This window comes from Astatotilapia calliptera, chromosome 11 (genome assembly GCF_900246225.1).
Source record: "Astatotilapia calliptera chromosome 11, fAstCal1.2, whole genome shotgun sequence".
Taxonomy (NCBI): Eukaryota; Metazoa; Chordata; class Actinopteri; order Cichliformes; family Cichlidae; genus Astatotilapia; species Astatotilapia calliptera.
In genome coordinates, this window is record NC_039312.1 from 6305653 (window position 1) to 6318704 (window position 13052).

Sequence of the window (13052 nt, forward strand, 5' to 3'; positions counted from 1 at the left end):
TCGAACCGTGACACCAAAGTATCGAACCGAACCGAACCGTGAATTTTGTGTATCGTTGCACCCCTAATATATAGCTATAATATATATAAACTGGTATGTATTACAGGTATTAACACACCATTCTGCAGCTCTGTGCAGCTGGACAAATACATAGTGGATGAGATTGAGAGCTCCACTGCTGGCTCCAACAAATGAGTTCACAGAGGCCAAGAGCAGATTCATCCACCTGATGGTAAAGAGGCCAAGTAAAACCAGTGACTGAGGAAGGTTTTTTGGTTTTTGTCCCACAGGAGCTGACTGGAGGGTAAGTAGTTGGATTAGCTGCACCTGAACCTGAAGTCGCTCACATTCACACTTACTGCCTGGTTGAACTGGCGTATGTTATTGTGTTGTAGATAACTGCACATTCCTTTTTAATGACATTTTTGCAAGTGAATATATCCGTTATCCCTCCTGCTGTCTTACAAGCTTGTCTTCCAAGCAGTTTCTGGATGGATGCAAACTGCATTTCTTTGCTTTGAACTTGTGACATGTGCAATGAAAATAAAGTTCAATTCTATTCTATTCATACCTTGTCACAAAAAGAAAGGAAGAACACTACAAGGATTTTGTACGATTTTTCTGTATATATTTTTGAATCCATGGGTGGGGAATTCCAGGCCTCTAGGGCAGGTGTCCTGTAGGTTTTAGATCTCACCCTGGGTCAACACACCCGAATCAAATGATTAGTTCATTACCAGGCCTCTGGAGAACTTCGAGACATGTTGAGGAGGTAATTTCAGAATCAGAATACTTTATTAATCCCGAAGAAAATTAGCCAGTAATTCAGCTGTGTTGGATCCAGGACACGTCTAAAACCTACAGGACACAGGCCCTTGAGGCCTGCAGTTGGACACTTGTGGAATATACAACTTTGACACTTTGTGTTTGCTCTTCTCAGGTCAAAGCCCTGAGAAGAGCATGCTAAGTTTAATAATTCAACATTATAACGCATGCGATAAATTTTGTGTTTTTACAACACTGCATTATACATTCTTTTTTGGGAGAAGTTTTCTGGCATGTGGATTAGTATGGAAGTATCATTACTGGAACATTAAATTTTTTGCTGGTGTTATTTACTCTTTATATTCCTATACTTATTGTGTACACCCCTTGGTTTGTAAGCTCATCAATCTATTAACTACTACTAATAAAATGTATTACCTGGTAGTCTATTGAAATAAGTAGTAACATAACTAGAGACCACACACAAACAATGACAATGTATTTGCATCCAAGTTTATTTTGAAATTCCCTACTCCCCCTGTACAAGAAAAAATGACTTTCCACAAAGGCAGCAGTGAACTGTCAGTGATAGTACGTTTCTAGGGAAGGAAAAGAACAAAACAAAACAAAAAAAACTTATAGTCACAGTGTGTCTTAAATATTTCTACTGCTGTCATCTTTGGCTGGGTTTTCGGCAGACAGCTTTTCTGTCAAGCCAAATTCCTGGGAAGCAAAGGTTTAAGCCAATAGAGCAGAGCTGTGGGCTTTACATTTTACAGTGCCAATGCAGGAATGTTCTGGACCGTATACCTCTTCTTCATTAACACAAAAGAAAAATAAACAATTAAAACTGAAATAAAAATAACAAGCTGTTTGTGTTCACAACACAAACATATTACCGCCCGGGGAGATGGCGACAGTATGTCGAATTTCATAAAATCGTTTAGACAAAAAATAAATCTACAAAAATGGAGCTAGGTAAATATTACACAACAGTAAACATGTTTTTCTTCTTTTCCTTTTTTAAACTCTTCTTTGTTGAACTTCTACACAAAACCAAAATTCTTGGTCTTAATGGCTAGCAGGAGTTTCTGTTTGAGTATCTGTTTTGAAGAGTAGAGTGGCACGTAGAGACGGGAGATGCAGGTGTTGGCTGTGGGGAGGTGCTGGTCGTCTGGAGGCCGGATCGTGATGGAAGGCATCGGCTGGAAGCCCTCCTCGCTGGCTGGCAAAGATGGGCTGGAGGTCCAGAAGTACACCTGAGGAGTACACAAACGACTTTTTTAATCCCGTGTCTGATACACAGGAAACCAAGTACTTGTACACCGAGGCTTTTTAATTTAAGACTGGTGTCTGATCAGTACCCTGTATCAGCAGATACCCACAGCCAAGGTATGGAAAAAGAAAGAATTCCTAATTATGATGGGAGCAGACTTACCAGATCTTGTCTCTCAGTCATGCTCATCTTCTCCACTATGGACCAAAACCAGCGTTTAAACTGGAGAAGTTTGTCTGCATTTTCCCCTGTTGAATGAAGAAGTCTTGAGTCAGTATATGACAGTCAAATGTACAATAGTAAATCCTTTACTGATTAAGATGGACATAAAGCGATGTAGACAGATCAACATACCAGACTCATCGTTGAAGGAGGTGAAGCTAATAAGCATCTGGACATTGACTTCTCCACAGCCGTTGACCAGCAGCCTGAAGTCTTCAGCTGTCAAGTCCTCTAAGGCGTTCTTGGGCAGTACATCGAGCAAGCCCTTCCTCATTGCCTATGAAAGACAGCCGGTGTGAATACACATTTTGATAAATGACAAAGCATTGATCTGCATTCACACAATTTAAGGTTCGGTAAAATTGCCGTTTATACTTACATGAAGCGGCTGCTCAGCAACCACCAGCATTCTGTGCTCTGCGTACCTCCTCACATATTCGTAAACATTGAGGGGAGTTACTGGCATGTTGACCCCTCCAGACAGGAGCTCAACCTGAACAAGGCAGAATGAGATATAAGCTTCACTTAAGTCACCACCTGCACATTAGTTAATTTAACTTGAAGAGAATTTTCAGATGTGCTGCCGCGTTTTTCACCTTGCATCACATACACATTTGCCAGCGCTGTTTTTCCATCTTAACAGGACAAGTGACATCTGATACTGCTCAAGTTTGACACTTAGACAACCAAGTCCATTACCTGTCCAGCTCCTTCCTCTTTGCAGAGATCAATGGCGAAAGCCAAATCCATGGCAGCAAACACTGCTTCGGCTTCACCAGCCTGTGAATGGCGGATTAGCTGCCGCAGGCTCTCATACATAACCGGGTCAAAGAACGCAAAGTCGTGCCAGTTCACCTGCAGTAAAAGAATAGTTAGCAATTGAATTATTTAAGAACCAAGCATTATGCAGCAGGTGCATTTTTTTTTTTAAAAAGGCATATTTTCTACTTACCTTCCTACCCAGCAGCACCTTGATGACATGTCTGTTCAGTGTGATTGGACAGAGTTCATTCTGCAGCAGACATAAGCCCAGTATTCTGCACAGAGAAATACATTGTTTCATACTCTGCTAAGGACACAGCTGATTTCACGAAACATTTTCCTTCTTGAATTTCATTTTTATCCAACCGAACATCATGTAAATCTTTGATTTTTTTTATTATTACCTTCCAATATTACGGAAGCAGTTGAGTCTGGCCTCTGTATTTTTGCCGGGTCTAGGGGAGTAGAAGCCTCGTTTGCCAGGCTGGTAGAAGAGAGGAGCGTTGTCGTCACCGTCATCTGGGTCGTCCAGCTCCATGTCAACCACACTGCGTGTTGAACCGTGACGTTTGCGGTTCTCCTGCTGCTAAAAATGATTGAACGGAGGAGGGGAGCAGTGTTTATAACAACTTCGTATTAGGATGATCTGTGTTGTGCAAGTGTTTCTGTTAAGTGTCAAAGTCATTTTAGTGTGTCGTGGTTTAGCACACTTTGCTAAAATATGGCTAAAACATTTTTAGAAAACAAGAAACTAGTTAACAAATAATGGAAACAGGTTATATATTTTGTTCACTTGTGATTTCTCTGGAGCCTCTGGGAGACCGAGGTCCAGAATACTGTCAGCTCCATTTTCCCTGGGAAAGATAAACAGAATATAGTTAGTTTGCTAAATGGCACAGAGTATGAATATGAAAAAAAATACTGTTCTTAATGGATGTATATTCATTAACAGGTACTTTTTTTGCCAGCTAAATGAGCACTTTATTGTCAGAGGCACCCGTGGTGTTGGTGATTTGTCTTACCTTCCATGTGCAATAAGTAGCTCCATGGCCTCTTCTACTCTGGCTCTCAAAGAATCCTCACTAGCTAGCAGCAGCAACAGCTGGGCAGGAGACAGCTCCAGCAACATGCCGGTGATTTTACTGGCGAAAGCCTAAAGACACAAACACAACTCCCCTCAGTATGATCAAGGAAAAATTATAAATGCAGACAAGGAAGCAAAACATTATGGATCACTCAAGTTCCCTGTCTTAATGAAAGAAAACAAACAGATATGCTGATGGTTTATTACCGGCTGCATTGCATGGACTCGTGGATAGAGCCTTTCACCCAGGGCTTGTCTGTGTGCAGGCAGAGGGTCAGGCTCATCACTGGGGTTTCCCTCTGATGACGGCCTGAAAGGCCTGGTGTCTATGGACAGCTGCCTCCTAGAGTCTCTGTTAACATACAAACAGGTTAGCAGACATTTTCTCTAAATATAAAGAAAGGTCATATAGGCTACCAAATAGAGTTTACCTGTCTCGGTCTCTCCGAGATCCTGCTCGAAGCCCACCACTTCTCCTCTCCCTCTCCCGGTCTCTGTTCCTGAGACGCTGCATTAGATCTGCACAAACAAATCGACCAGGGCAAGTTCATTTGTGTTGAAAATATTTTTTGTCAAGTATCTTATATTGTTGCTACTTTAATGATTTCTTCCATCATCACAAAAACAAAAAGCAAACATTTATTGTAATAATGAACACAAATGTCATAATATGCAGTATGCAGTAGTTTCTATGTATTGTCATACTTGAATTGTAATCGTGATGACACGTACTGCTGGCCTGCATGCCCTTGCTGACGCTCTGAACACAGTCCAGGTTGGGCAGCTTTTCATTGGAAAGGAGGGCCAGAGCGATGGCCGTGTAGAAGCTGCGGGCCACGCCACTGCCCTCTCCAGGCTCATCTTTGAAAGTCACTTTCACCCGGTGTACCGCCATGGGTGTGGTTGTACAACGCCTGCCAAAGTGTGTGTTTAGCTGACGCATAGTCTGTTGTATTAGCTGGTCTCGATCACGGTCCACTTCCAGCGCCAGGTCACGGGACTGCAGGTTCCTCAACTTCTCCATCTCTCGACGGAACTTGGATTCCTTCACCTCAAAGCCGCCAAGCTCTGTGAGGATCTGGTTCAAAACAATGAGGGAACAACAACACGGTCAGTTAAAGCTACATTAAGTTTCATATGCTATATAAATACAGGCCATTTACCATTTACCATAGCAGCAGAGGAGTGTTTTAATTTCAAAGTCTGTATGATTCATTCTGGCTACTCATGGCTCATCGCCTCACACAAGCTGATTTTACTCTAAGCAGCATTTCATTTAAGAAGCCATCAAGTACAAAAACGTACAGGGACGAACTCCATTTAAGTATTGAAGTATATGTTGAAGGCATGTTAAAAAAAAAAAAAATATTTTTTACCGATCCAGGCTCAGCTCCAACATCCTCCATGAAGACACGACCAAAAAGCTCCAGTGAGAGGCGCCAGCGGCCCAGCAGCATGTCGTGTGAGATCATCATCCCCATAAAACTGCAGTGAGGTCTGGACAGAGGACACAATAAACACTATTTTAAACTTTTCCTCATCTTCATAAACTCTTTATCTATAATTACATTTTCTGTGTTTGAGAGCAACAGACAGTTTTCACAGCAACCATTCTGACTGGGAAACAGGAAGAGGTTACATGTGCTAATAATGAAGGTTCTAATTAATGCGAGTACAGAGGCTTAATTAATGGGATGACAAACATCTATAGGTGATACCATTTCATATCAAGCTGCTGAGATCAAGGTCAGTCCTCTCTGCAAAAATCAGCCCCACTAAATGCAATGACTGGTTACCTGAACGATGGGAGAGGAGGGCCATCACTCTCAGTGAGGCCAATCTCAGCAAGCAGGCTGCTCTTTAGCTGGGCAGCAAGGTCGTGGGGTGATGGGCCAGGTTTGGAAGCCTCCAGCTCCTGCTCTGCCAGCGACTGGTTCTCGGTGCTCCGCTGGCCTGTCTCCATGCTCATCACATTCTTCAGGTTAGCTGAGTAAGACATCTTAGTGGGCAGGATCTGTTTGAGCAGGAGTCAGAAGTGTCGTTTAGTAATGTGAACAAGTGAACTTCTAAAGATGATAGCAGTGTGGCCACAACAGAATGGAAATGGGACACCGAATACAAACTGTGCTCCAATATCCACACTCGTATGAACACAAGAACACGACCCAACCTACCTGTCCTTTCATAAATCAAATAGCACGAAGAGATAATGAATCCTTAATAGTCAAGTTATTTTAACTGGGAAAATGCTGCAGTACTTTATTATTTCAGGGAGATTTGTTATGCATGGATATTAGAACACAACTACCAGCGTGATAGCACGGTGTAGAGGAGTGGTATACCTGAGAGGGGGAGGGTAGAGAGGAGCCCATGTTTACCTCCAGGCAGTTCCTGTCCATGGTTGCCTCAGCCAGGCCTTTGGTTGCCATGTAAGAGGAAGAGTACAGGCCCTGAGAGGGACGACCAAACAGATCTTCCTTTCTGGCATTGGGCTGTTGAAGAAGAAGCAAAATGTATTTAAAATCACAAAGGCTGACTTGCCATTCTATAATGTAAAGACAGCTAAATGTAACAGTTCAAGTGTTTTACATTCTCTAAATAGTGCTGTGATTTTCTTTGCTGCCAAATATCTCTGGCATGTAGTGATACTTGAAGGAGTTCGCACAGAAAACAAGATGAATAAAAATGCAATGCCACAAAGCTGAGATGACTCATAAAAAATACTTAGTATGACACGTAAGGAGGTTGAACATCAGCAGCAAATCTAACCTGCAGGAGGTGGGGCTGGTCTGCCAGAGGGATGGCCTCAGCCAGAGGAACATCGAAGGGATTTGGTGGGATGCACCCCAGGAAAGTCATCGAGTCAGAGCGACGGAAGAAGGGGTGGTTCTGACCCGTCTCAGCTGGAACTGGGTCCTCATCCTTGTCCTGCAGTGTTGAACCTGAAGTGAAAAAGAAACACAGCAGATCTTAAAACAACTATGTAGTTCTTTGATATTTATTATGGACTGACTATAGTTTAGTTGTCATTTAGTCGTTTTATTTTTTTGCCTTACTCTGATTGGTGTCCTCATCATTCTCATGCTCAGAATCTTCATTGTCCAACCCAAGCTCCAAAATCTCTCGATTCCTACAAGTGAAAGTTACGGAGGATAAACATCGTGTTAAGACTCACATTTATTCTGAAGGCCCATAAAACAAATGTAATTACCCCCCTGTTGTTTGAATGAACTGTATTTTTTGCTCCTAACAGCAGTTTATTTAGATAAGCTTTCACATAGGATGTGGCACGCACGCGCTGTGCTCTAAAAAACTTTGATTTCTATTGCTTGCGTGCAATGGTTTCTTGCTGCGCTGAGCAATCGTGCGACCAGTAGAAACAAAGCCTACAGCTGCACTAAGTTCAACCAAACGATGAGCGAAAACATTCCATGCGTGTCCAAGTTCGGTGAACTTTTTGACACAAGCTTACATGCATATACAGGGACCTCCAGAGCCCTTAAGCCATTCAACGGTTCTGTGGACCTCAGGAGAAACGCAATGTTGTGGAAACAACACAATCTTCACTAATCGGGATAATTAAAAGCTTTCTTTATGAATGTGCAATACATTTTTTTTAATTAAACATTTTAACATTATACAACACAAACTCTCAGAGGGGATGTCAGAGACGTGCATGTTTTTAAATGACAGGGAGCAGGTGCATCTAATACACGTAGAGTGGCTGCAAAAAAATTACGTATAAGCAGAGCGGAGCAGCCAGTGCAACACAAAATTTGTGTCCTTCGCTCTACCTAGTGGTCAGTGCAGCACATGCTGTGTCCATAACCTAGCTAATTAGCATCACTTAGGTTTATTTCAGCTGATTTTGCTACAAGTTACTGAAAGTCACACTGAAGCTAGTCTCTTTTAGTGTGGATCCTGTGAACTGTTTAATTAAATATTAAAACATTTACTGTCTTATGATTTAATAAACAAAGTATGCAGCCTCTGTGTAAATCCTGAATTGGCATTTTCTACTATTTTTCATCATTTACCTCTTTCTATCCATCTGTGGCGTGTCCAGGGTGGTCTGCTGATTCATGGCTTTAATCCAGTAGATGAGAGCCTGGAAAACGTAAGCCACATGCTTCAGCGAGCACACGTCCAGCACCGGAAGCACATCAGAGTGCTCATCATTGTGGGAGCGCATCAGTGACAGGGCGTAGTTCAGGAAGTCACCACGTGCAGACATCATTCCTTGACGAGCCGTTAGCAGTGTGGCTGCCCTCCTAAAACAAATACTAAATTAAGTGTGGGAAGCAATCATTTGTTTGCATCATGTAAGAGTAAGAGTTCAATTAATTCATTGGCCACATTAAGTGAAAAAGCTTACCTGCGTCCTTCCAGAGTGCGGAGGCTGGCCTCCTCTCGAGCAGTCATGCGCTCCCTACGAGCTGAGTGCTGGGAGGCATGGAGCGGGTGACTGGGGTGACCGGGATCTCCAGCAGATGACAGGGCTGAGCCGTATCGCAGCTGAGCCTCAGTGGAATCCATGATGGACACCATCCAGTTCCAGGTGGGAATTAACTTTTCTTCTACATAGTTCTGGTTCACACAACAAACATTTCACTCTTTGCTCACATAATCAGCTTGATTCCAAATTTTGTTTTGCATTCCTTTTAAAAAGCACTAAATAGTATTTGTGGTAGGGTTGAATATTCTATAGTTATGCGTTATGTAAACTATTGCTCTTAGCATTGCACTGTTAATAGTGGAGACTAATCAACATGAACTCCTTCTGCTGAAAACACATAATGCAGATCTTAAAAGACTCCAAGCCATTATACCTGCAGGTTGACAGCATCCTGGTAGGTGAGCTTGACAGCAGCAGGATACTGGGAGTAGACAAGATGGTTATATTTGGGAATCAGACTCATGAGGTCTGAGATCTGCCTGATGACAATGCTGTAGGCGCGGGCGAGACTGCTGGCAGACGTCAGGTAGCTGCTGGAGTTGCTGGCCTCCAAAGCTGCCGCCGCTGCAGCGGCACTAGAGCTGATTGCACTTGAGCGCCGCAGGTTAGTGGGGTCAATATATATCAGGCCCGTGGAGCTTGCTGTGGAGGGGGGAGGGGAAATGTTAGTTCTGAGACAGTTTAAATTTTAAATTAAAACTGCAGAAGCAGGTGGACATTTGCTGACCGGCTGGTGTTGAGGTGCTGGAGGGAGCGCTTCCCGGTGCCCTTTGGCTGGGGGTGTTTCTCACAGCCCACTGCATGGAGCGAGGAGCCTGAGCTGCACTGTTAGCATGTGACGCATTAGTTGTCCTTTCCAGAGGCTCATCCAGCAGAAACGTCTCCTGGTCAACATCGTCACTTTGGCTGCTGCTGCTGTCTGAGTCACTGGAGTCATTGGACTGAGAGTCATCCTCTGAAAAGAAGGCAGGGACACTGCTGGCACCTTTAAAGTAGGGATGAAGAAAAAAAATAAAGAAGACCAGTTTAATGTTCTCGTATTCAATTTGACCTACCAGTCTTTCGCTTTCACATCAGACTTATCCAAGCAGGAGTGCGGGTTAGTGAATCACACCACTACAAGGCAAAACACCACCAATACGAAACTGGACACACTGAAACACCGAGTGAGAACAAAACTGGACACTCTGGTGTTCAGCTTGTGCTAAATCATACATGGTTTCATTTTCTAAATATTTTCAAGTAAAAAAAAAAAAAAAACTATTCAAAGAGAAAGAACATCAATCTCTAACTTGACAGAATAATCTACAAGAAAGTTTAACATCATCGTTAGTAGCAAATACACTCTTTAGATGACCAAGCAGGAAAAAACCCACACCACTTGGAAAAGCTACAAGTTGATTAGTGTGTTATTTGGATAAAAGACCAACAAAGCTACACTTGTGATGAGGCATTAGTTAAAAACGGCAGACAACAACAGAGAAATGTGAGAAGGGGACGGACTGAAGGAACTCTCAGCAGGAAACTGTGTATGCACTTTGCAAATTCACTCTTGCCCTGATATCTGTATATGCATTAAAGTAAAGAGGAGCTCATACCAAAAATAGGAAATGCCAAGGACACCCTACTGCCTGCAAATGAAATACATTTGGTATTCAGCCAGGGACCACTTTTCCTTCTCTGCTGTATCATTATCTCTCCAAATATAAAATCCCCACAATCCACAACGCTGACTGTCGAGCATTGTGACTCTGACTGATTTACAAACAAAATTTATTTTTGCAAGCGATTAGACCAAATTAGACCGATTCAACACAAAAATGGTTACGATTTCAGTCAAAGGGAGTGACAGTTTAAAAAAAAAAAAAGAAAGAAAGAAAGAAAAAAGGGCGGGGGTCATAAAACATTGAGATTTTCAGGGGTTTTTTTTTAACGCAATTAAGGTATTAGGTAAAAGGTGATGGTTTACATAAAAGCAGTTGACTAACCTGCTTCAGAACCAGCAGTAGCTGCTGTAACAACGCTCCTGCGACCGCTGGCGTTGTCCTGATTGCTGTGGTTGCTTTCGCTGTCGCTCTCCGTTTCAGCTGCTGCCAACAGGTCCAACTCCATGTCACTTCCTAGAAAACAGACATGACCCCATCCTAAACTCATCTGACTTTGATTCATAAAGATGAACAACTCCAACTATATCTTACCATCCTCATCGTGCTCATCGTGCTGGCCTTCTGCTTCAGCATTTTCCTCTCCCTGCTCTTCCTGGTCGTCGTGATGGTCTTCCTCCCCAGCTACACCCTCTACAACTTCAACCTGTTAGACACACAACAGATTGTCAAATAAAAAAAACTTTGTGGCAAGACATACCTGAAATTCTACAGTAACAGGAGGACAGAAAAAAAATACAAATATGAATAGAGTAAGCTTGTGGGCTTTAGCCTCAGAAACAGTAACCAACATGCAGTGCACACATGCACATCCAGAATTCATTATGGCTCTAATGATTTAATAATGAGGCTCCCCACCTCTTCCACATCTGCTGATACAATGTCATCCTGCTCCTCATCTCTTCCTCTGACAGGCTGAGACTGGCTGCTGCGCCGGGGCTGAGGGTTCCTGATGATATAAGAGGCAGCTGTCTGGCTGGAGCTGGAAATGTTAAACACAAGCTCATTAAATGAAATAAATAAGGAAAAAAAAAAAAGGAGAGTGGATTCTAATTATCCATAATTTAAGTACATTTTACAAACTACTTTATCACTCCACTTGCAATGAGACAAAGTCAAGAAAACCAATAACCTGCTGGACTGGTCAGGTGAGGGTCGTGGTGGCAGCGGTTCAACAGAGAAAAGCTCCTCGCTGCCCTGAACAGCATCAATGCTGGTGCTGGCCAAAGTGAAAGGAGCGGTCGGTCTTGCAATACCCATTCGCACTGGGACAATTAGTGACTCTGCTACATTACACAGCTCCTCCACAGCATAGGGCAGCAGAGCCTGGAAAACACGCCGACATTTCCCAATGGGCTGAGGGATGAAATTGCTGTATGAGGAAAAATGGAGAAGAATTGAGAAATGGTTGTATTACATAAGAAAATCTTGTCTAACTGGTATCAAGTATGTCAGCAAATTATAAACAAGCTTTAGCCTTGGGCCGTTCTTTTCATTTGTTCTGGTATAACCTTAAGTGGGATTTATGCTTCTGTGTTAAGTCTTTGCTGTAGTTAAGTCTCACGTGGAAACCATTTAGAAACCCTACACCATAATTTGTGCTGAAACCTGATGTGCACCTCTCTAGAAATGTAACTAGATGTTGCATCGACGCAGCCCGCAACATCTGTGATTGGCGTGTTTGGTACCATTGGACTGGAAATGGAAGAGAATGAATCATCTCAAAGGGAGAAAGTCCACTTACAAGAGATGTGTTGGCCATGACAATGCAGAGCAATTGGCACAACTATAAATGCTGGCAATATCACTGGCTACTTGTATAGGCCATTGGTGGCTCTACATAAATTTAACACAGACATTCACATTAGTCTAAAACTGAGCTGTTCTCAAAAACCTTAAAGTCGATTATCCAGTTCTTGACCACTAGGTCAATGATGACACTAAAACTGTCATAAAAGAAAGCAGGGACTTTTAAATGCAACTTCATCCCCGGCTTTTTACAGTAGATTACTTCAATGTTAAATCCACGACAGAAAACCCTTCTGAAACCCTAAAGCGTAACCCAAAGTGCTGCTACCTGCAAAATCAAACCGTACAGGTATAAATGCTGGTAACAGCTGCTTGATGGTCATGGATTCAAAGCAGAATTGTAAATTAAACAGATTAATGTAGACAAGAGAATTCTTTAAAAAGAAAAAAAAAGAAAAGTGTTCGGCAAATTGTGTTCTTACTTTTTCTTTTTTGATGACGCCATCTCCACACTGAGGATGACAAAAACTCGGGCCACAGAGCGCAAGAACCTTCTGGTGACGTTGATAGCCTCCTCTCTCCGACCGGGTGTGTACTTGTTCTGCAGCTCCTTTACCAGAGTACCCAGTAACGTATCTATGAACTAATACAACAGGGAGATAAAACACCCGATGAGGATTGTCGTGCATGAATACAAGTCAGTAAGTTACAGAGTGACCAATCCCAATAAAATATGTTACCAGGGTTACTTATTTACACTGAATGTGAATTTTACACTGTGTGCACTGGAAACGGAAGACTAACTGCACTTACAGTGATGTCAGGAGCACACTTGACAATGAGGCAGTGAGTAAAACAGTCAAGGCGAATGGTGCCACTCTGCTGATTCAAGTAGACCTGCTCTTCAGGTAGGAGGTGAGCAATTCTGCTGCTGGCACTAAGTCTGGGAAACAAGAAATACAGGATTTAGATACAAGCTACACAAATTACTACATCACAGCTATAGTTGATTGAATATTTGATTTGGATTATAACACACCATTTAAAATCGGGTCTGAATAGTGCAATTAGTGG

The 13052-nt window shown here is 42.6% G+C and overlaps 1 protein-coding gene across 9 annotated transcripts in view; it reads right to left on the reverse strand.

Annotated features, from left to right (window-relative positions):
- Window positions 1-1256: 1256 nt before the first annotated feature.
- The window catches only part of ubr5 (ubiquitin protein ligase E3 component n-recognin 5), a 30696-nt gene continuing 18900 nt past the window's right edge, over window positions 1257-13052 (reverse strand). For 2 of the 9 annotated variants that reach the window (XM_026184616.1, XM_026184613.1), the window contains exons 32-59: window positions 12792-12921; window positions 12461-12621; window positions 11362-11601; window positions 11088-11211; window positions 10764-10875; window positions 10554-10685; window positions 10164-10196; window positions 9293-9550; window positions 8939-9207; window positions 8485-8696; window positions 8147-8392; window positions 7166-7239; window positions 6879-7051; window positions 6452-6601; window positions 5906-6123; window positions 5486-5606; window positions 4815-5187; window positions 4541-4628; window positions 4317-4461; window positions 4048-4178; window positions 3819-3879; window positions 3430-3611; window positions 3216-3300; window positions 2963-3118; window positions 2643-2756; window positions 2396-2540; window positions 2204-2289; window positions 1257-2024 (exon numbers count right to left, since the gene is read on the reverse strand). In XM_026184616.1, coding sequence (XP_026040401.1) covers window positions 1812-2024; window positions 2204-2289; window positions 2396-2540; window positions 2643-2756; window positions 2963-3118; window positions 3216-3300; window positions 3430-3611; window positions 3819-3879; window positions 4048-4178; window positions 4317-4461; window positions 4541-4628; window positions 4815-5187; window positions 5486-5606; window positions 5906-6123; window positions 6452-6601; window positions 6879-7051; window positions 7166-7239; window positions 8147-8392; window positions 8485-8696; window positions 8939-9207; window positions 9293-9550; window positions 10164-10196; window positions 10554-10685; window positions 10764-10875; window positions 11088-11211; window positions 11362-11601; window positions 12461-12621; window positions 12792-12921 — 4432 coding nt within the window. In that variant the 3' untranslated portion in view covers window positions 1257-1811. The remainder of the gene's footprint in view (window positions 2025-2203; window positions 2290-2395; window positions 2541-2642; window positions 2757-2962; window positions 3119-3215; window positions 3301-3429; window positions 3612-3818; window positions 3880-4047; window positions 4179-4316; window positions 4462-4540; window positions 4629-4814; window positions 5188-5485; window positions 5607-5905; window positions 6124-6451; window positions 6602-6878; window positions 7052-7165; window positions 7240-8146; window positions 8393-8484; window positions 8697-8938; window positions 9208-9292; window positions 9551-10163; window positions 10197-10553; window positions 10686-10763; window positions 10876-11087; window positions 11212-11361; window positions 11602-12460; window positions 12622-12791; window positions 12922-13052) is intronic. The other 7 variants (XM_026184615.1, XM_026184619.1, XM_026184617.1 and 4 more) reach the window with 7 other exon arrangements.